General features: G+C 41.6%; 1 protein-coding gene across 2 annotated transcripts in view; it reads right to left on the bottom strand.

Moving 5' to 3' along the window:
- Positions 1–24,062, bottom strand: part of ITIH5 (inter-alpha-trypsin inhibitor heavy chain 5) — a 752,947-nt gene that overhangs the window by 319,419 nt on the left and 409,466 nt on the right. For both annotated transcript variants that reach the window (XM_044088360.1, XM_044088361.1), the window contains exon 8: positions 23,626–23,797. In XM_044088360.1, the coding sequence (XP_043944295.1) occupies positions 23,626–23,797 (172 nt within the window). The remainder of the gene's footprint in view (positions 1–23,625; positions 23,798–24,062) is intronic.

The raw sequence follows: 24,062 nt of genomic DNA, 5'->3' as shown, positions 1-24,062 counted from the left end.
CTGATAAAACAATAAAAATTACATAAAGATAGCACAGGCATAGAAAGAAGGATAAGCACTTTCAACTTATAGAGCCTTCATCAGATCCTCCATCACTGCCAGTACTCCTCCCCTTTAAAGCAAAGAGCAACCAATTAAAATTCAACTAGGAAGTCTCCTCCCTTGCATCAAATACTGCAGTTTTCTTTTCTTTTGGGCAAATTCCTTGTTAATCAGACTTCTATCTTTTCAGAGTGCTGGTGTTACCACTAGGTTCATTATATTTAGATAAGAGTATGCCTTCCATATACAAATTTGAAGACTTGCAGCCCTCCCCTCTAAACAATTTCACACAGTCTTGATGGATCAGAACTTTTTGCTTTATATCTCTCTACTTCACAGTATATTATTTATTTTTATTTTTATTTATTTTACATTTGTTAACCGGGCTAGTCTGGCTGGATACATGTCCATTTTCAGCAGAGGCCCGAGGAGAAAAGCTCCACTATCAGAAACTAAATTACACTACAGTTTGTAAAGTCACTAGTAATACTAACTATACAAATAAAACTAAACTAATATAGTATAATACGGCTACATACAAGTACAAATATGTTTTTGATGTAAAAACCTGAGTAGATGACAATCAAAATTCAGTCGGAGACTGAGGAGAAAAGTTTCAGTGTCAACAAAACAATTTAAAGTAGAAAAATATCCATAGTAGTTAGTCATGAACAACAAGTAGGTATTAGTTGTAAGTATAAAAGTGGTTAATATATAGTGTTAAACATGCAGGTTAGTAGTGTAAAGGATTTTAAGAGGCTAAAGAAAGTATAAAGACAAGAATGACGTAAAGAGAAAGGAAAAATAAAGTACGGCTACTGTTAGGTACATGAATACTGGACTTAGTGAGGTTAGGAACAAGCAGTAGGAAAAGGAGAGGGGAAATAAAAGTTAGAGAGGAAATGTAAGAGGTAAAACAGGATTATAGGAGGTCAGCTAAAAGAAGCAGGAGACAGACAATCAAAGAGGTCAGAGGGGAGTCAAACAGAACTGAGAACAGAAGAATAGAGATAAATAAAGGGACTGTGGAAGTCAGTTTAAGTTAGAACAGAAGAGCAAAAGTGCACATGTGCAGACTGAAGAGAGTAGTAAGTTTGCTGGGGTCAGTCAGGATTGGAGCAAGGGCATAGCCAGTGAGTTATTAGGTGCGTTTTCATCTGTTTTTTGAAAAGCTGACATGAGTCTAGGGAGGTCAGTTCTGTGGGGAGTTTATTCCAGTAAGAACCAACAATGTTTGCAAATAAGGAATCTCCTGATTTATTGTGAGATTTCACAGTAGTAACTAGTACCTTGTTAGCTGATCTAAGTGAAGTGAGATTTTTATAAGGAGTGATGAGTTTATTTAGTATGGGTGTATTGGAAGGGTGATGTAGAATTTTAAAAGTGATGATTAGCTGCTGTAGTAATATTAGGTTGGGAAGTTCAAGCCAGTTTAGTTTCTTTAAGTTAAGACAGTGATGAGTTTGGAATAGAGAGCCAGTGGCAAATCTGGCTATACTGTGGTGGTATTCAGTTTCTGAAGATTAGCTTTAGAAATATTGATAAAGGAAGGAGAGGCATACAATAATGTAGAAATGAGGTGAGTTTGGGCTAGAGTCACTCGGGTAGTAGTAGTAAGGAAGGGCTTAAGTCTGTAAAGGGCACCCATCTTTTTATTGACTGACTTGATAGTTAAGTCAATGTGATAGTCAAAATTTAGTTGATTGTCTATGGTTATACCTAGCAGCTTAGTGGATGAGTCAGGTTGGATGACAGTGCCATTGCATGATACAATGGAAAAAGTGATAGGGGTGGATTTAGAGGTAGGGGTGAAAAGTAGTAGTTTGGTTTTTTTGGGGTTTAGGAGGAGACAGATATGTTGGTACCATTTTTCTCCTGCTGTGAAAACCACCTGGGTAGCGGAGTGGAGTTGTGCTGGTGAAGCAGAGCAGATGAGAGTGGAATCATCTGCATACTGAATACAAGTGGATGTAGGGAGGGAAGCGGACAGGTTATTTATGAAAATAGAGAAAAGTAGGGGACCTAGGATGGATCCTTGTGGAACTTCAATAGTAATTGGGAGTTGAGAGGATAGATGACTGTCCCAGAGGACTGCTTGTTTTCTATTAGTCAGGTAAGAGTTGAACCACTGTAATGCCTGTGAGTCTAGTGAGAGGGATTGTAGGGTATCGAGGAGAAGTTTATGGTTGACCATATCGAATGCTTTAGAGAGGTCTAAGAATATTGCAGAGGTGAACAGGTTGTTGTTGCGGTTTCTATTGATAGAGTCAGTGAAGGAGAGAAGAGCAGTTGAAGTACTGTGGTAGGGTCTAAAACCATGTTGTGAGTCTACAAGCAAATTGTTATTTAAGAGGTAATGTAGAAGTTGATGGTGAATGCAGCGTTCCATTATTTTGGAAAGGGGAGATAGGAGGGCAATAGGCCGAAAATTGGAGAGTTCGTTGGAGTTACCTCCTTTATGGAGGGGGAATAATATGGGAGATTTTCCAACAGGATGGTATTTTGGATTCAGTTATGGTTCTGTTTATTAAGATGGAGACTGGGTAGGCTATCTCGGATGCAGCTAGTTGCAGATATTCAGCTGGAAGCTTATCTGCAGAAGGGGTGCAGGGTTTGAGTTTGGATAGTAGCGTGTGGATGTAGGTTGTTGAGACAGTATTGAGCTTTAGTATGTGTGTGCTGTTTTGAGTGGGGGTAGATTGGAGGGTTGAGGGGGGAGTCATGGTACTTGCAAGTGAGGTGACTGTCTGAGAGAAGAAGTTGTTGAAAGTGTCGGCTATTATGTTGTTCGGTTTGTGCTAGGCTATCTGGGGTAGGTGTTTTGGTGTTGCCTGGGTGGAGTAGTTTGTTTATTCCTGACCAAAATTGTTTAGGGTTTTGGTGTTGGTTTTGTTGGTATTGAAGGTGGTAGTTTTTCTTGTCCTGAATGGTAAGATTCTTAGTTTTATTTCTCAGTTGTTTGAAGTTTTGATGGTCAGTTGGATTTTTTGTGGACCTCCATTTAGACCATAGTTTATTTCTAGCTCTCATAGTTTGTTTAGTTGTCTTAGAGAGCCAAGGGGCTGCTTTGGATTTGACTCTGACTAAGCGGGATGGAGCATGTTGGTTAAGAATTTGTAGGAAGTTATATATATCATTATATTGATGTTTACAAGAATGGTCAGCAGTACAGCAACTCACCACTGAAATAAGTGCAATTTAATGAATCAGAAAGAAAGAAATTGCAACAGATTAAATGTTCATAGACTCATAGTTTTATATTAGGCTAATGACCAACAAGGTCTTTATAAGACTAGCTGTGTAACCCACCCCAGTTTGTCCTCGAGTATCTTGTATGCCTATATGAAGCGGTATGTTAGTATTGAGGTAGATGAGTGTTATGTTGGGTGGATGTTAGTTGAGGATTAATTTATTTACTGTCAACCTCTATCCATCAGAGACATGGGGGCCAAACCAGGGGTACATTTGCAATTTCCTATCCAATGATCACGTTTTCATTTGAATAGGATCTGGGATGAGCTCTGCTTCACATTGATAGGGAATTTATACCACAGTGCAGGGGTCCTTTGAGACACATATTGGTCTCTTCAGCATGTTCTTTTGATGTCACTGGAAAAGTTCAGGTCCTTGGATCTAGTGTTTCTGGTCCTGCTTGTTTTGGAGATGTGCAAGAGATCCATCAGAGCTTGATAGATTCCCTCTCAGTAACCTGTAGGAGACTAAGTACAGAAATAGGGCCTTAAGGTGATCTATGTGGGAAAGGGTATTCATACCCTGAATTCTCCTGATGAGGAACCTTTGAGGACATCCCTTCTGTTGTAAGTTACTAGTTATGTACATGCCAAGGGGGGTATTTGTTGCTTGTCTGGTCAGGATAAAACAGATTAACATTTGTGGATTTTGTTCAAGCAGCTTTATTACACACAAACACATCAGAAATGAGGCTTTGTAACGTAAACTTAAATAAACTTATAAACAGACTGATTACTTCACTCATACATGTTAACACTCTGGCTGTTCTCTCAAAATGGCACTGCTGCCTGCACATGCTCTGTGTTTATATGCACGTCATACATCTGGAAGTGCTTCTTAAAGGTACATACACACACTCTGATCTACATCCTCCCTCTTTGAGAAATAGTCCTTATATGAAATGCCAGTATTCAACGACCATGCAATTTACAGAAATGATCTTTTCACATGCAGTTATACAGAACTAGTTTCTTGACATGCAATCATACAAAATCGGACACATAGAAAACAATTGTCCAAGTTGCTGTATATTTTACTTATTTAGGTCTAGAAATGCTACTGATCGTGTAACATAAAAGTCAGAATTGAATCTAGTAATGGGGACTGTCTTAAGGAATGTTCAACTTTGGGGGACATTTGGGACATCATCAGGAATGGAAATGGATACTACTGAACTGTGGAGGCTGCCCACTAAAGTGTGCTAGCCTGTGTAACTAATTTATCACTGTCTCTGCATTTTCTGTGTATTTCTACAAAAAAAAACAAAAAAATAATCCTTGTTTTCCCGCCTTTCTCGACTAGTTTAAACCAGCATACAGGCATTGCTGTATTCTGGGCTGTGGTGTAGTTCCTGTGTTGTCCATTACCTTACTTGGATAGAAGGAAGTTTCTTTGCTCACCGGTGGGAGTGGGGAGCCTTGAGCAGCCTACCTATCCTTGGGGGAAGTGACCTCAGCACAAGAAGCTGTTAGTAATTGGTTGTTTGGGACCATTCCTAGCTCTTTTGTAGTTCACTGCTTAAAATCCGCCTCTGGGCGTTTTTTTCTGGCTATACTGCTCAGACAAGCTCCACGTGGGTTTACAGAGTGGTCCTAGCAGCAAGGAACTTGAAAAAGCGACTACCTTCTGGATTTAAGTATCTTTGCTTTTTTTTCACTGAAAATAGCTTCTGCTGCTTACTTTGAACTAGCCTGAACTGTTTTTTTACTGATTACTGCATTTATTTTAAAATCTGCGCTTAAAGTTGTATTTAGTCGAATTTAGTCGAAAGTTTGCTTGTTTGTTTGTTTAATTGAACTGTGGAGGCTGCCCACTAAAGTGTGCTAGCCTGTGTAACTAATTTATCACTGTCTCTGCATTTTCTGTGTATTTCTACAAAAAAACCCCAAAAAACAAAAAAATAATCCTTGTTTTCCCGCCTTTCTCGACTAGTTTAGACCAGTATACAGGCATTGCTGTATTCTGGGCTGTGGTGTAGTTCCTGTGTTGTCCATTACCTTACTTGGATAGAAGGAAGTTTCTTTGCTCACCAGTGGGAGTGGGGAGCCTTGAGCAGCCTACCTATCCTTGGGGGAAGTGACCTCAGCACAAGAAGCTGTTAGTAATTGGTTGTTTGGGACCATTCCTAGCTCTTTTGTAGTTCACTGCTTAAAATCAGCGTTTGCATGGCTTTGCTTGATGCGTCTTATAGCCCGGTTAAACAAGGTTAAACTTTTCTGGCTCCGCCAAGTCTGCTCTTCAATTTTTCCCTTAGAACTGTTCTACTTGCAATCTAAACAGCCTATACTCTATCTGAAAAGCTCAGCACTTGCTCCTTAAGCATTTTTTATACAGGTAAAGCACTCTTAAACAAACAAAAGTACTTCATTCACCTAAATTCTGTTGAGTACCCATTTCCCTATAGGTCCTTTCTGACTCAGTTACACAGCAATCTTTTTCACTATTTCTAGCATGTCGAAGGGTCAGTTGCTGGCGTCCTCTCCTGTTCAGCTGGTGAATCTGGGAATCTTGAGGCAATGTTACAATTGCCTCATGTACACAGACAACCCTCTCCTCCTCCCAACAAATAAAATATATGCGAGAGATGCAACTATATAGCCAAACTGGAGGCTGAGCTCTCTCAATTCAGTACTGGCAAGACCAGTCAGGAGGAGAAGGTAACCACGCATACCACAAACCCAGTCTCACACAGAACTATCACAACTGCAAACCAAACACATAAACACACAAAAACATACTCGGAGGCACTGATTAAAAATCTACCAAAACAACAGAGGCCTCCAAAGCAGACACCCAAGCAACCACCACCTCAAGACATAGCACATGCAACACATAGTTCACAAAGTCAGTGTGCTAAACAGTCACAGCCCTTAAGGCCAAACAACATGCCAGACACACTTGTAATAGGTGACTCCATAGTCAGGCACACTGACGTCCCACTCACCAGACTGAACAAGGAGAGGGTCGCAGTAATCTGCCTGTCGGGAGCTAGAATCCGCCACATAACACAAGCACTCAGGTCACTCCACAGCAAGTACAAATATGACTCAGTCATTGTACATGCCGGTGTGAACGACCTGAGACGTACCTCCCTGGACTACATGAAAAGAGACATAGAGGAGCTCTCTGATTATGTAGCCCAGGCCAGTATGACCCTAACCCTGAGCAGCATCTTACCCTCACCAAGAATGATGCCACAGTACAAAGACAAAATTATCAGTTTTAACAATTGGCTTAATTACTGGTGTCATTCTAAGGGGATCCAATGTCTGTCTGCTTGGGATGACATGCTTGACAAGCCACGCTGCCGCAAGGGATGGCTTGCACCTGTCACCCCTGGGCTTCCGGATATTGGCCAAGGCTCTTGCCACCCCCATAGTGCCTTTTTTAGGCAAGGCTCAAATGACAAACCTACCTCCCTAGAAAACACAAGTGGAAAAAAACTAAGGGTAATGCCGCTCAATGCCAGAAGTCTAAACCTCAAGATGCACGCCCTCGAAGCCCTCCTCAGTATGGAGAACATCGATGTCTGTGCAGTGACTGAAACCTGGTTCAAGGCTCCTAAGAGCACCCCAGCACTATCAGGTTTTACCTCATATCATGCTTTCCGGCCCCAAAACTTGGACCGAACCACAAAAGGAGGGGGAGTATCCATTTTCATCAAAGATACCCACACCTCCAGGTTAGTGGCAATGCACGAAGCACTGGAGACTATCCAGGTGCAACTAACCATAGGCAAAACTGCCTTACAGTTTGTAGCATGCTACAGGCCACCTTCTCAAACTCAGGAACCCCACACAGCCTTCCTGAAGACACTGGAGAGTATGAATGTCTCTCCAAATACCATCATTTTGGGAGACTTCAACTACCCAAACATAGACTGGGAACATTACTCAAGCCCCAACACCCTAGCCCAAAGGTTCCTAGAATTAATAAACTCAAATGCAATGGAACAACTAGTCACCATTCCCACAAGAGGAGACAATATACTAGACTTGATCATCACAAACATGGGGACAAAATGCTCCACACTGGAAGTACATCCCTCCTTGGTAAGATCAGACCATAAATTAATCTCACTGGAAATCCACATCCCGCCCCCACCCCCTGCACAAAAGACCACAGTGAAGAACTTCTCAAAAGCAAACTTCACACTTCTTAAGACCTAAGTGGTATCTTTCAAGGCCCCTGGGCCAGTGGAAACCACAACCCACACTGCTGAATCCTTTGCAAATGCCTTCTATGGGCACCTTCAAGAATGCATGGATCATGCAATCCCAAATAAAACCAAGACCCACTCCCCCAAAGGCAGGCGCCCGGTCTGGTGGACCCCAGCCATAAACAAACTTTACAACAGGAGGAGGAAGCTACTACATGACAGAGCAAAATCCCTAAAAGGGAAGGCATCTCTGATCAGTACTAGCAAAAAACTACGATCACTCATAAAATCATCCAAGGCCAACTTTGAGAGAAAAATCGCAAAAGACACAAAAGACAATCACAAGGCCTTCTTTAGCTATGTTAGAAACCTGGGTGGAAACTCCCAGATATGCTCAGAGTTAGTCCAAAATGACACAAAATACACTGAACCCAACCCACTGACATTGCCAACATTCTGGCAGACAGGTTCAGTGCAAATTTCTCCTCCCCCCCCCAAAAGGAGAAATAACTATCCCAGCAGAGTGTAGCCTCCCTAACATCTCAGATGCCCAGGTGAGAGCCGCCCTCTCTAAAGCTAAAAACACAGCATCAATGGGACCGGATGGTGTCCCGGGCTGTGTGCTACATGAACTCCAAGAGGAACTAAACCCACACATAAGGCTGCTGTTTAATCTTAGCCTTACTACAGGATACGTACCCAAAGAGTGGCGTATGGCAACAGTGGTCCCACTTCACAAAGGCGGTGCTTCTACGGACCCTGGAAATTACCGCCCCATAAGCTTGACGAGCCTGGTCTGCAAAGCTATGGAGAGGATCATTATGGAACTCATAAACAAAGACATTGGGTACCTACAGACATTGGATCCTACCCAATTTGGCTTTGTCAAGGGCAGATCCTGCCTTTTGAACTTGGTCAACTTTTTTGAAACAGTCACTAAGGCCATTGATGAGGGTAAGGCAGTTCACACAGCCTACCTTGACCTTGCAAAAGCCTTTGACACAATACCCCACTCGGACATCATAGACAAACTCACCAGCTTAAATGTAAACCCATATGTCACAAGATGGGTTGCAAACTGGCTCAAGGACAGAACCCACAGGGTCAGAGTTGCCGGAGCTATGTCAGACTCTAAGCCAGTCACAAGCGGAGTCCCACAGGGCTCAGTCCTGGGACCCCTCTTGTTCGGCATTTATTTTTCCGAGGTACAGGCTAACATAGGAGGATTGTGGCTGACAAAGTTCACAGATGACTGCAAACTGGGCGCCATAATTGATACTCCAGCGGACACAAACATCCTTCAGAGAGGCCTCATAGAAATGGATAATTGGTGCCAGAGCCATGGCCTTAAGCTGAACGCCAAAAAATGTATAGTCATACCCTTTGGGAAAAACAAGGTAGCGACAAATTACCACATAGGCGGTAATCCATTAAGTATGGAAGAGGTAATCAGGGACCTAGGGACCCAGGTTGACAGTAACCTCTCATTTGACACTCACATTGCCAAAGTGGTTAGGAAGACCTTCTATATTGCCCACCTTATCATGAAGGGTTTCACATCTAGATCAAGAGAGGTCTTTGTGCCCCTGTACTCTTCCCTTATCAGGCCAATGATTGAGTACAATGCCCCGTTTGGGATGCATCTCACCCGACACCTGCAGCAGTTGGAAAGACCCCAAAAGTTCCTCACCAAGAGGATAAAGGGTCTTAAACATATGTCATATGCTGCCCGACTGAAAAAACTCCAGCTCTATTCAGTCGCATACCGCCTACTCAGAGGTGATCTGTGCCTGACGTACAAGGCCATGTCCAATCCTGAATTAATGGACATGCTCCACCTCAGAAAATCCAAATCCATCAGAGCCACGAGAACAAGTGACTTAAACCTCAACACAGAAATAAATAGAACATGCTGGAGGGACAGATTCATAACCCAGAGGATCCCTACACTCTGGAACGGAATCCCAGTCCATGTTAGGCAGAGCCCCTCACTGACTCTATTCAAGAGAAATCTCGACGAGTGGATGGGAGATCGTAGGTTTACCCCGGGGGTCATCTCTGTGTCACTACTAGACAGAGGCATAGTAAACTAAACCCTAAAAGGGCGTAGTACTCTCATCCTAAGGGGTGGTGTAAGCCACATACACTCTAGCTAGGCTTATAAATGCCCTAGGGCAGATAGCCTAGTACGAACCTATGAACCTACAACATGTTCTTCGGTGCAAACATTGCCTGGGTTGCTCTGAGATCTAGAGTCTGTATAACAGGTACGATGCTGCAATATTGTTTCTGATACAGGAAGAAGATGTCTGCAGTTTCTCCTGTACTCTAGTCCCTCAGATTCCACTAAGTAGGATCTCAGCTCGGTACATGTACCTCTCACTTGACCAGTTCAATCAAAGCCTTTCACCATTTGCATCCTCACTATCTCTCCTTCTTTTAACGGACGAAGAACTCTGCTCATTTTATCATAGCTAGATTTCTGAGAAGAATGCTTCTTAAAAAGTTGGACTTTGATTGCCCTGTTGTTTTTAGCATTAGGCACCAACAAACTAGAACTGATAGGCAAGGTTGTTCTGGTTTGACTAGATAGAAGTCACTGAACAGACGAGCCAAGTAGATTATCACAGGGTATATTTCTGAGATTGACTAATTCAAGAAGATAACAGTATTGTCACGCTTTGACCTTTCTTGTAATTGCTTTGCACTTTGCAATGCATGTTCAGCAAGGCCATTTCACTGAGGATATTTAGGACTGCTAGTAACATGGATAAAGTCCCACTCTTCAGCAAATCTCTGAAACAATTAACTGGTAAACTGAGAACCGTTATCAGAAATAACTGTGTGGACTGAGAAATGATATTTCATCTTAGTAATAGCAGCACTAAACATTCGGTTATGTGGCAAATCAATCTCAATCCAGTTTGAATAACAGCCTACTAGCACTAAGTAATGTTGCCTGTCCACTCAAATATGGCAGTTGCTACTGTTGACTAAGGTAGTTCAGGAATTTGCTTAGCTGAAGTGGCTCTTTTTGCAAATGCGGCTTAGTACTGCTGCAAAAGAACAAGAAGAAAGCACATTATCAATGTATTTTACTAGAGAAGGCCAAAATACTAGTCCTTTCAACCTTCTTTTGGTAGAATCGAAATCTGGGTGACCACAATGTAAAATCTGAATGTATATTCACATTGTAAGGCAGTAGGAATAATAACTTTTGGAGATTTGAAAATGATACCATCTTCCATCAGCATCTCATCTCTGTACGGAAAGTAAGATTGTCCTTCTGGTGGTACTCTGGATTGCTTTAACAGCCATCCTACATTGATGAAGTGGCTGAGCTTTTGCAAAATTGGATCAGTCTTTGTATGATCTCTCAGCTCATGAAGTCTCATGGTAGAAAAATTACGCACTTCCATGACATGAAAGTCAAAATTCTCTGCATCGAGCTGTTCCGTAGTATTCCCATCGGATCTGGATAAGGTATCAGCCAGATAAAGAAGTTTACCCTTTGTATAGACCATTTTAAAATTATACTTTCGCAATTTAAGCATCATTTTTTGTAGTCTTGCTGGAGCTGAATGCATAGGCTTCTTTAAAATAGTGACTAGAGGTTGATGGCCTGTTTCTATCTGGATTGCTCTGCCATAAATATAATCATGGAACTTCGAACATGCAAACAATTGCCAAAAGTTCCTTCTCAGTTTGAGCATACTGCATCTCAGTGTGGGTAAGAGTTCTAGATGCAGAGGCAACAGGTCTGCCCTCTTGAAGAATAACTGTGCCAAGACTGAACTTTGAAGCATCACAGGAAAGACATCATAGTATCTTAATGTAGGAGGGCTAGCCATTTGCTGTTTGAGGTTATCATATGATCTCTGGTGCTGTACTAACCATGACCATGCAACATTTTTCTGTCAGCTCTCTTAAAGGTGCTGATAACTCATTAAAGTCAGGGATAAATTTTCCCAAACAGTTAACCATACCAAGAAAATGCTGTAAGGCATGGACATTGTCTGGAGCTGGCATCTCAAGAATTGCTGCTTGCTTGGAAGGATCTGGTCATAAGCCTGCACTGGTAAACAAATGACCTACATAAGTAACTTCTGGTAGTCTGAATTTGCACTTCAGAGGATTAAGCTTTAAATTCACTGCACCCCCTCTGTCCAGAACTTTCCTGAGATTTTTGTCATGCTCTACATTACCATTACCTCCAACCAGTAAATCAACTATTATTGCGTATGGGTAGCCTGAAAAAATTTGCTCCATTGCACTCTGAAAGACTTCACTGGCAAAATGTATTCCAAAAGATATCCTGAGCAATCTGTATCTACCAAATGTAGTACTGAATGTAGTCAGTAGTGAAGATCTGCAATCAAACATCATTTGCCAAAATGAACTCTTTGCATCTAAGAAAGAAAAAAAGTGGCATTTGGCATGAGGGTTGCAATTTCCTCGACAGTATGCATAGGATGATGAGATATTTTTAATGCCTTGTTCAAGTCTAATGGGTCAATTTCTGATTTCATGTGAATTTTTCTTATGAACAGCTACCATGGATGATACCCACTCATTTGGTTCTGTGACTGGACAAATCACACCTTGCTGCACCATTTTGTCTAACTGGACCTTGACTTTTTCCTGCATAGCTATTGGAAATCTTCTTGCTGGTCTGAGCACTGGACTGAACTCTGGGTCTAAATTTATGGAGTTCACAACTGGAAGTCTGCTTAACTTGTTGTCGAACACATCAGCATACTCTGAGTAAATAGAATCACTGAAGCTGGAACTGGGACATGTGCTTACATGATGGACTTCTTTGGTAAAAGGAAGTAGTTTCATTCTCAAACTGTCTCTGAGACATAATGATGACTGCACAGGTCTTCAGACTACATAAAATTGCAAGCTGTAACTATTCCCAGCCGAAAAGCATGAAAGCATTACTGAGCAATCGGTTTGAATCTCTTCACCTCCATAAGAAACAAGCTTCGCACAATTGACCAAATTAAGTTGCTCACCAGCTCTCACATCTTTTTGCTGACATTACATAACACTTTGAGCCAGTGTCTACTTTGAGCTCTGTGGGTTTACCATTTATCAGGACAGTACAAAATATTTCATTTTTTGTCAAGAAATCTACTGCATTAACCTTTTCACCAACCATTAATACACCATCTACATAGAAAGTAGGGTTGCAGTTTCTATATGATCAACTTGCTTTTTTGCGTGACCTTTCCTAATAACTGAATGAGGCTTGCTTGACTTACAAAACTTTAGAAAATGGTTCAGTTTTTACACTTGTGGCATTGTTGACCAAATGCTAAGCACTTCTCTCATTTAGACTCATGGTTGGCACCATAATTACGATAGTCAACAATAAGACTTGCCTATATTGTACTGAGCATACTACTTTTACTGAACTAATCTTGGAACTTGCTAGAAAGCTCCGGGTTTTCCTTGCCACACCTACAGGGGCTGCTTTTGCCATGTGCTTAGGCCTGTTTCTACTTGCCACGTATTGCATGCTGTCTACGTTTGCACTAGAGGCTGCTGAAACCATGCTCTTATCACTTGTAAGCATACTTGTGTGCCTTTCTGTGAGCTCATGGATTTGACAAATCTCTATGGCTTTGCTTAATGTTAAATCACTGTCACTAAGCAAAATCTTACTCACTGCATCACTAACACCTCACACAAGCCTGTCCTTTAATAACTCATCTTTCAAGTCACCAGATCTGCATGTTTTAGCCTTGTTTCTCATGTCGGTGATATAAGCTGCAAAAGTTTCACCCGACTTTTGGTCTCTTGTATAAAATAAGTGCCTCTCTAATATAGCATTTGTCTGAAGGGGGTTGCACATTTCTCTAAATTTATGTTTTAAGCATTCGAATCTTCCCTTGATTCAGCTGGCACCACAATATGATGGTTTTTCCCCTTTCCTTCATATATTTCTGGTGCATACACAAATTAATACGCTCTTTCAATAGCTTCTGTCTGACCCAGATAAGTTAAGCAAAATGAATGCCCTTGTACGTGCATCTTTGTCAGAAAAAGCTGCTTGTATGACAATATCATATTCCTGCTGGAATACTCTCCAATTCCCTGCTATGTTATGATCAAATACAAGTGGACTTGGTCTGAGAAATGCCTCTGACTTATCAACACACAGTAGTGAAGGTGCTTGAAATCATGTACAAACATATACACGCATAAATATATATGCCAGAATTTCATGCCAATAATCATCTTTTGAGTTCTGAGAAATGGTCACTGTAGCTGTTTTAGACATTTCACAATGTATGTCCTTCTTTATGACATCCACTTGTGCTCTTGGCCACTCAAAGACATTCCCTTGTTTAAAGTCCAGGTAATCCCTAGCTAATTTCTTGCTCCTTACACTTTGCATCTAGCATTTGTCTGGGGGTTGCACATTTCTCTAAATTTATGTTTTAAGCATATTGTGTGAAATAGCACAATAAATTCTTTGAAATAACTGCACTTTGCCAAATAAGTCTCCATAGCACAATAATGCTCTGAAATCACTGTACATTACTTTGAAATAATTCCTTAGCAGTGTAAGAAATACTTCAAAATAACTGTACTTTGCTTATAAACTGTACACGGCAGAAGAACCTTTCAAAATGGCTGTACTTTGTGAAATAACTCTACACAGTATAAGAAACACTCTGAAAAGGCGTCTCTCTGCGAATAAATGCACACAGCACATGAAACGTTTTGAAATGGCTTTACTTTGACTGTACTTTGCAATGTAACTATACTTTGCACACAGCAAACTCTTTGAAATAATTGCACCATAATAAAGCACACACTCTGCAAACACCTTGCACACTCTGAGATACTTCAAACAACTCTAGTTATGCTTTGAATGGCTTCAGTCAATGTGAAATAGTAGTTTGTGTCCAAACACAGTCTTTTACTAAAAACATGCAGTCACCTTCCTCTTTAAGCTTAATTTTCTCTTTTATTATATTCCTTATGCCTTTTTAATCTCTTATCATATTATCATTATACTTTTTTGTGCCCATTTTACTTTAAACATGCTCATTATGCAAACCAAAGGTAATTCTGAGCCCCATAATAATCTTGCAAGTTTTACCAAATATCGTGGTTTCAGATATTTTATTTAATTAATAATGTGGTTTGTGCCTTTTGTTTGCTTAATAATATGTTTTTGTGCTACTCATTTGATTAATAATGTGTTTTGTGCCTTGTAAATGTGCCGTTTCATTTTCTTTGTCAAATAAATACTTTGTACAATTTTCTTTACCTTTAGCTCATTTCTGGCCCTTTTTCATTTGTCTGTGCTCCATTTCACTCAGCCTGCCTAGTCTGCCTTCACCTTCAACTTTGCACCTCATGGCTTGAAGAAATAGCTCTTCTAATCCTGGTTCTGACACCATGTTGCTCATCAGTCAGAGTAAAACAAATGAACATTCATGTGTTCTGCTCAAGCAGCTTTATTACACACAAACACATCAGAAATTAGGCTTTGTAACTTAAACTTAAATAAACTTATAAACAGACTGTCTCATAGGTAGATACTAGGCTATCTGCTTGAAGGCATTTAAGAGGCTAGCCAGAATTTGTTGGCTTTTGCCACCCCTTAGATTAGTTCCCTGTGCCTCTATCCAGCAGAGCCATTGACATGATCCCCGGGGTAAACTTTCTGTTTCCCATCCACTTGTCAAGGTTTCTCTTGAAGAGTGTTAGTGAGGAGCTCTGCCTAATGTAAACTGGAATCTTGTTCCAGAGCATGGGAAGTCTCTGGGCAGGAATCTATCTCTCCAACATGTCCTATTTATTGTTGTGGTGTGATTTAGATCCCTAGAGCGTGTGGCTTGATGGGATATGGTTTTCTTTAGGTGGAGCATGTCCATCAATTCTGTGTTGGACATGGCCTTGTATGTCAGGCAGAGATCACCTCTGAGTAGGCGTTATGCAACTGAGTACAGCTGGAGTTTCTTCAGTCGAGCTGCATAGGGCATCTGTTTGAGGCCAGCAATCCTCTTGGTGTGGTACTTCTGTGGTCTTAACAGCTGTTGCAGGTGTCTTGTAAGATACATCCCAAATGGAGCATTGTACTCTATGGTGGGTCTGATGAGTGATGCGTAGAGCAGCACAATGACCTCTTTTGATCTGGATGCAACCCTTTTATGATTAGGTGGGCCACAGATGGATTTTCTAACTACTTTGGCAATGTGATTATCAAATGAGAGATTACTATTTACTTGGGTCCCCATATCCCTTATTACGTCTTCCATATTTAGGGGGCTACCACCTATGTGGTAGTTTGTGGGTACTTTGTTTTTTCCAAAGGAGATGACTATGCACTTTTTGGCATTTAGCTTGAGGCCATGGTTTTGACACCAGGTATCTGTCTCAGTGAGACCCTTTTGGAGGATGTCTGTGTTAGCCAGAGAGTCAATTATAGCCCCTAGTTTGCAGTCGTCTGTGAACTTGGTCAGCCATAGTCCTCCTGTGCTTGCCTGTACCTCTGAGAAGTATATGCTGAACAGGAGGGGTCCTAGGACTAAGCCCTGGGGAACGCCACTTATAACCGGTTAAGAGTCAGACTTAGCTCCTGCAACTCTTACCATGTGGGTTCTGTCCATGAGCCAGCTGACAACCCATCTCATGACGTAGGGGTTTATGTTTAGGCTGGTGAGCTTGTCTATAATACCAGAATGGGGAATGGTGTTGAAGACCTTTGCAAGGTCTAGGTAGGCTGCGTGGACCACCTTTCCCTCATCTATAGCCTTGGTAACTGCCTCAAAGAAGTCACCAGGTTTAGAAGGCATGATCTGCCCTTAAAGCCGAACTGGGTAGGGTCCAGTGTTTGGAGGTTCCCAATGTTTCTGTTAATGAGATCCATGATGATGCACTCCATAGCCTTGCAGACCAAGCTAGTCAGGCTTATTGGGCGATAGTTCCTGGGGTCTGTTGTGGCTCCATCTTTGTGGAGTGGAATAACCGTTGCTGTGCACCACTCTAAGGGCATGTAGCCTGTGGAGAGGCTGAGTTTGAACAGTGTGTTTAGATGAAGGGTTAGTTCATCTTTGAGCTTGTGTTGGACACCTGGAAGACCATCTGGTCCCACTGATGGTGTGCTTTTGACTTTGGAGAGGGCTGTTGTAACCTGAGTGTCTGTGATTTCAGGGGCACTACATTCTTCTGGTATGGTCATGGGCCCTTTTGGGGGTGAAGTTTGCACTGAACCTGTCTGCCAGGATGTTGGCGATATCAGTCAGTTCAGTGTATTTTGTGCACACATACATGTTAACACTCTGGCTGTTCTCTGAAATGGCACTACTGCCTGCATGTGCTCTGCATTTATATGCATGTGCTACATCTGGAAATGCTTCTTAAAAGTACATACACATGCTCTGATCTACAGGATTGTACTTAATGATGGGTCTGATAAGGGCTAAGTAGAATGGTACTATAACTTTCTCGAACATGGATGCAATACCCTTGCTTATGAGTTGGACAACACAGAATGATTTTCATACTATCTTGGCTACATGTTGGTCGAAGGCCAGATTAATGTCTACATATATTCCCAGAGCTCTAGCTTCCGGGTCAGCTATTAGGAGTGTTTTATTGATGGAGTAATTAGTTTGAGTGGATGATTTCCTAAAGGGTGCTATAATACATTTCTTCACATTGAGTTTTAATCTGTGTCTTTGGCACCAGTCAATTGTTTGTGTTAGATCCTCTTGTAGGATGTTGGTCTCATGGGACGAATCTATGATTGCTCCCAATTTACAGTCATCTACAAATCTGGTGAGCCAGAGGAGTTTGACATTAGCCTAAACTTCCAAGAAGTTGATGCCACACAGAGCAGGCCATAAATGAAGCTCTGGGATACTCCACTGGTGACCATTCTGCTGGTGGAGGTGGTTTCACCAATGCTGACTTCTTAGGTCCTTTCTATTAGCCATCCATTAATCCAGTCACTTATAGTGGTATTTATGCCTAGTTCTGAGAGGTTTGTGATTAATGCCTGAGTGCAGCATTGTGTTTAATGCCTTGGCCAAGTCAACACATGCAGCATTTTTCCCTCATCTATAGCCTTGTTGACCATCTCAAAGAAATCTACCAGAGCCAGTAGGCAAGACCTTCCCTTAATATAGCCAGACTGGGATGAGTCTATAGTCTGTAGGTTGCCAATATCCTTGCTGATGATTTCTATGATAATTTATTCCATAGCTTTTAATATTAGACTTGTCAGACTGATGGGTCTGTAATTCCAAGGGTTAGTTGATGGTCCACCCTTATGAAGAGGGATGACATTTGTGGCACTCCATTCACTTGGCACATGACCTGTTCTGAGGCTGTAGATGAAGAGTGCCTCAAGTGATCCTGCTTGGCCATGTTTTAGGCTATTAAAGAAGCAACTGGGGATATTGTTGTGGCCCATTGAAGTAGGGGTTTTGTCCTTAATGAGACTGCCAGCACTCACTCCCTGTCATTTTCCAGTCTATATAGGGGTAAGTCTCTGATTTTGGTTGAACAGTAAGCACCTCTGGTAGGTCTAGGTAAGAGGTGGGAGCTTTGTGAGTTATACACGGTGGCCTGTAGCTGGCCAATATATGTTAAAAAAACTTATCTATGGAGACTCAGACATGGATGAATTCCAGGGCATTATCCTGTTTAAACAACCTGGAGTAGTATTTGTTGCTAACCTCGATCTAGACTCCTCTTCCCAGTCTGAGCTGCTATTGGCTTAAATAAGTGGATACATTGTAGCCTTGCACTGCCATAGTACTATGTGGCTTTAAACAGCAGAGATGTCTATATTCTCCAGAGTGATGAGAGCTTGTATGGTGTCGAGTTTCTTGTTTAGGTCCCTAGTATTGAGCAGTATTACCTTAAGGTTGCTTTGAGAGTTTTGTCATTTTGACATTGCCTAAAACGTCTATAAGTGGGTGGATTTACCCAATATTTGAAACCCTGAGGGGACAGATGGAATCCATTCTTGGCAAAACAACGTGGTTGTTAACCTTGTCCTATGTTGATAAATATTGAATCCCCCTGGAGTGCCAGCAGAAATTAAGCCAATTATTAAAATCAGTAATTTTTTGTTCAAATTGTGGCATCACCCTTTGTGAAGGTAGAATGCTGCTCAGTGCAAGGCATGTACCTGTCTGTGACACATATTCAGAGAGATCCTTAATGTCTTTTTTCATATAGTCCAGTCAGGTATATTTTAGGTCATTTACACCCACATGGACAAAGATGGAATCATTTTGGCACTTGTGGTACAATGACTTGAGCATGTGCATGTGTGATTTTGCAAATTCTAGCAACATATAGGCAAACAACAGTTATCCTGCCCTCATCCAGCCTGGTGAAAAGGGTGAATGTAAATAGAATTGGTTATATCAGCGAGAGATTAAAATAAAGTAACAGTAAAAGGAAAGGAAAGAATGTCTGGATATCAGTATATACAGGGACAGAAACAACATTCAGAATAAAGGAATGTATCCTAGTATACAAATATGTATTTTACTGTACAGATAGCAAGTCAGAGCAAGTCTAGAATCCTACATATACAATCATGAAAGTAATATCTCTACAACAACATGTTAAGCACAAATTTTCTGCCCACAGAATTTTCATGGTGGGGTAGGGGGAACAGAAGTAAGTTGTCAGGTCTCTGCATAAGATCAAGATCTATGTTTCTGTGATTGAATACTGATTTATTATTTAGGAATGGCTGCATGCATGGTGATAAGCAATGCAGATGTGGACACTTCTTCAGGTAATATCACTGAAAGTTCAAGCCCCAGGTAAGAAAGCTGTTAGTCTGATCATACTTTTCCACCTCTTTGCTCAAAAATGAAGGAAAAAGCCAAAAGTAATGAGGAGACAAGTCTCCAAACAGGGAGAATGTTTAACGATTACTGTAATTCACTTTAAGAAGTTCATAGGTTGGTACTAGGCTATCGGCCCTAGTGCCTATACAAGCCTAGCCATAACAATTCCCTGGATATTTCTTCCCACAATATTTACTTCCCTGGACCCCTGTCTAGCAGGGTGACTGACGTGATCCCTGAGGGGGAATTTCCTATCTCCCATCCAGTCGTCAAGGTTTCTTTTGAAGATGGCCAAGGAGGTGCTCTGCTTGACATGTATGGGCAGTCTATTCCAGAGTATGGGGAGTCCCTGGGTCAGGAATCTATCCCTCCAGCATGTTTTGTTCATTGTGATGACAAGGTTTAGATCCCTGGAGCATGTGGCTCTGAGGGATTTGGATTTCTTTAAGTGGAGCATGTCCGACAGCTCAGGGTTTGACATGGCCTTGTATGTTAAGCAGAGATCACCTCTGAGTAGACGATATGCCACAGAGTACAGCTGGAGTTCTTTTTAGATGGTCAGCATAGGGCATCTGCTTTAGGCATGTGATTCTTTTAGTAAGGTATTTCTGCTGCCTTTCCAGCTGTTGCAGATGTTGTGTGAAGTACATACCAAATGGGGCATTGTATTCTATAATGGGTCTAATGAGGGATGAGTACAGTGGGACAATGACCTCCTTTTTTTGGATGAAAAGCCCTTAGTGATGAGGTGTGCCACATAGAAGGATTTCCTGACTGTTGTAGTGATGTGGTTACTGAAGGTGAGACCACTGTCCACCTGTGTCCCTAAGTCTCTCATCACACTTTTGGTGTTTAGTGTACTGCCACCTATGTGGTAATTCATGGGTACATGGTTTTTCCCAAAGGGGATAACTATACATTTCTTGGCATTAAGCTTAAGCCCATGGCTCTGGCACCAAGCATCTGTTTCTGTAAGGTCCTTTTGTAGAATATCCACATCATTTGGGGATTCAATAATGGCTCTCAGTTTGCAGTCGTCTGCAAACTTTGTTAGCCAGAGTCCCTTAGTGTTGGCCTGTACTTCTGTACTGTAGATGCCAAACAAGAGTGGCGCCAGAACTGAACCCTGAGGTACTCCGCTTGTCACTTGTCTAGAGCTGGATTCGGAGTCGGCTACTTTTACAGTCTAGGTTCTATCAGTAAGCCAGTTGGCAACTCATTGAGTGATGTAGGGATTTATGCCCAACTTAGTATGTTTATCTATGATTCCAGAGTGGGGGATGGTGTTGAAGGCCTTGGTGAGGTCCAGATAGGCTGTGTGGACTGCCTTACCCTTGTCCACAGCTCTGGAGACTGATTCGAAGAAGTCAATCAGGTTCAGGAGACAAGATCGGCCCTTCATGAACCCAAACTGGGTGGGGTCCAGTGTTTGAAGGTTGCCAATGTCTTTGTTTATAAGTTCCATGATAATGAGTTCCATGCTCTTGCAGATCACGCTCTTTAGACTGATGGGATGGTAGTACCCAGGATCCAAGGTGGATCCCCCCTTGTGGAGTGGGCTAACTGTAGCTGTGCACCACTGAGTGGGCACGAAGCCTGAGGTGAGGCTATGATTAAACATGACATTTAGGTGAGGTGCCAGTTCATTTTGTAGTTCATGTAATACACAGCCCAGGATGTCAGCTGATCCCATGGATGCTGTATTCTTAGCTTTGGAGAGTGCAGTTTCCACCTGTGTGGCCATGATTACCAGAATTTGGCAATCTTTTGGTATTGAGATGGGCCCTTTAGGGGTGAGAGGGGGTGAAGTTGGCACTAAATCGATCTACCAGGATATTGCAATATCCTTGGGATCAGTATATTTAATGCCATTCTGTTGTAGCTCAGAGCATATCTGAGCATTGCCATTTAGATTTTTGACATAACTATAGAATGACTTGTGGTTGTCTTTGGAATCTTTGGCAATTTTATTTTTGTAACTAACTTTGGAGAATTTTATGAGGGATCTCAGCTTCTTACTGAGGCTGGTAAGGGAGTTTTTTTGCATACTGGGATTTTCCTCTTTTCTGCAATAGTTTCTTTCTTCTGTTGTATAGTTTGTTTATGGCAGGGGACCACCAGATTGACTTCCTTTTTTTGGAGGAGAGCGTCTTGGTTCTATTTGGGACGGCACAATTCATGCACGGGTGGATGTGCTCGTACAGTGCCTTAGTGTAGGATTCAGCAGTCAAACTTTCAGCTCCCGTCTGCATGGGTGTCATGAAGTTTGTCACTTCTGACTTAAGTAGCATAAAGTTGGCTTTGGAGAAGTTTTTTATGGAGATTTCCTTACTGGGTGTGGGAGTAGGATGTGGATGTCAAGGGTGATTTGCTTATGGTCAGACCTGACCAATGAGGGGGTGACCACTGGTGTGAAGCATCTATCACCCATGTTGGTAATGACCAGGTCTAGGATATTGGAGCCCCTGGTCGGACAATGGATTAGCTGATCCAGGGCATTGGAATTTATGAATTGCAAGAACCATTGGGAAAAGGTGTTGGTACCCGAGTTGTTTTCCCAGTTAATGGCAGGGTAGTTGAAATCACCCAGCATTAGGGTGTTTGGTTATATCTTAATATTTTCCAGTATGTTTAGAAAGTTGTAGTGAGAATCTTGGGGCATGGTGGGGGGTCTGTAGCAAGCTACAATTTGGATTGCAGTCTTATCTAGTGTTAGTTGCACCTGGATAATTTCAGATGCATTGTGTTGGGCAACTAGTCTGGAGGTGTGAATATCCTTGGTGAATATGGACATTCCTCCACCTTTAATGTTTCAGTCTTGGTTTGGTGGCCAAAACGTGTGGTAAGAGTTGTAGCCTGGTATTGCAGGGGTGCTCTCTGGAGCCTTGAACCAGTTCACAGTTACTGCACAGATATCAATGTTCTCAATTTTTAGAAGTGCCTCGAGAGCATTTTGAGGTTTAGACTTCTAGCATTGAGTAGCATTACCTTCAGATTTTGCATGCTTGTATCTGTTAAGGTGGTGGTTTTGTCCTTTGAACCTTGCCTAAAAAAAGGCACTATAGGGGTGGTAAGAGCTTTAGCCAGTAACCTGAATCCCAGGTGTGACAGGTGCAGACCATCTCTGGCAAAGCATCGTGGTTTGTTAATCATGTCGTCCCGAGCAGACAGACACTGGATCCCTTTTGAATGACACCAGAAGTTTAGTCAATTGCTGAAGTCAGTCATTTTGTCCTTATACTGTGGTATCATTCTGGGTAAAGGCAGGATGCTACTCAGGGCTAGGGTCATACCTGCCTGGGCCACATGATCCGAGAGCTCTTCCATGTCTCTTTTCATGTAGTCCAGGGTGGTACATCTCAAGTCATTCACTCCAACATGGACAATGACATAGTCGTATTTGTACTCGTTGTGGCGTGACTTGAGTGCATGGGTTATGTGGCGGATCCTGGCACCTGCCAGGCAGCTGACTGTCATTTTCCCCTTGTTCAGCCTGGTGAGTGGAACATCAGTGTGCCCGACTATAGAGTCACCTATGACTAAGTGTTAATAAAACAGGTTTTGCATCAACATACATTTTCAAAATGATAAGAATTATGAAATGCTGATGTCTGCCACTATTGACTGACTTTAGCACTAAATGATTTATAAGAAAATCAAAAATTTTAAGCGGAACACGGTAAAAATATGAAGCAAAATCAGGGACTGTTGAGAGCTAACAGTACATTAAATCAAAGCAACTGGATATCAATTCCCTCTCTACAAGGCATGGCAGGCAAACATATGCCTAGTAGTAAACGTAACCCTTACTGCATGTTTTGTAAGCTGATTTTACCCATGGCTACATTTTACAAAGTCATTCATGGAACCTGTAGGATTATTTTTATTTTTGAAACTGAGGAAAAGTAAACTGCAGAGGAAAAGAAGAGAAGAGTTGTAAGTACCTGTGAAATTTATATTTCTGACAAGTTGGCTAACAGGATTATTAAGCCGTCTGATAACTATAACTACGTCAGTTATCGCCATTAAAGCTAATAATCATATCTGTCATACTACAAATGTGTCACCACGTTACTCAAATGGCAAATATTACATGCCTACAAATGAAAATGTTGTGCACATACTAAATAAGCAAGCTATGCTGTTTTGACCATTGTATTGCATGTACAACTGTAAAAGAAAACAAAAAAGAGATAATACATTTTATTCTGATGTTCATGCCCCTGCAAATGCTTAGTAGCATAGCTGCAAAACATGCACTTTTTGCTATTTGGTTCTTGTTTATTACTACAGTAATCATGTTTAAAAGAGTAAACAAAGGACTTTTCTTACCTCCTGAAGTTGACATCAAATGAATAAATTTCTTTGCATCTTTTATATTATTCGGTGTTGCTAGGACCAGGCGATCTTGCTGCCAGACTTTTATTCGGCTGGAGAAGCCAACAATGTTAAAATGGTCCTCATTTCTTAGATCACCCAAAATAGTGAAGAGGGCATCTTTGGTCTAGTAAAAGAAAAAGAATGATGCTAGAAATTAGAATAACAACAAACAATACACACCATCGAACCAGAAAAGCCACATTGGAGTAAAACAGTTCTAAATTCTTATAACTTGTCTTTATTGACTCTTCCTATCTGTTTTCCTTATTAGTTGCTGAGCACCAGCTTCTTTCACTACACAAATTAGTATTAATTTTTTTTTGGGGGGGGGGGGCAGTTGTAGGAATGCATTGCCAAATATTAGAGTACTATCCCATAGAGTAACAGCT

This window comes from Protopterus annectens, chromosome 11.part0 (assembly GCF_019279795.1).
Source record: "Protopterus annectens isolate FY-2018-M chromosome 11.part0, PAN1.0, whole genome shotgun sequence".
In the NCBI taxonomy this organism is placed as follows: Eukaryota; Metazoa; Chordata; order Ceratodontiformes; family Protopteridae; genus Protopterus; species Protopterus annectens.
This window is presented reverse-complemented; position numbering and strand designations above follow the sequence as displayed.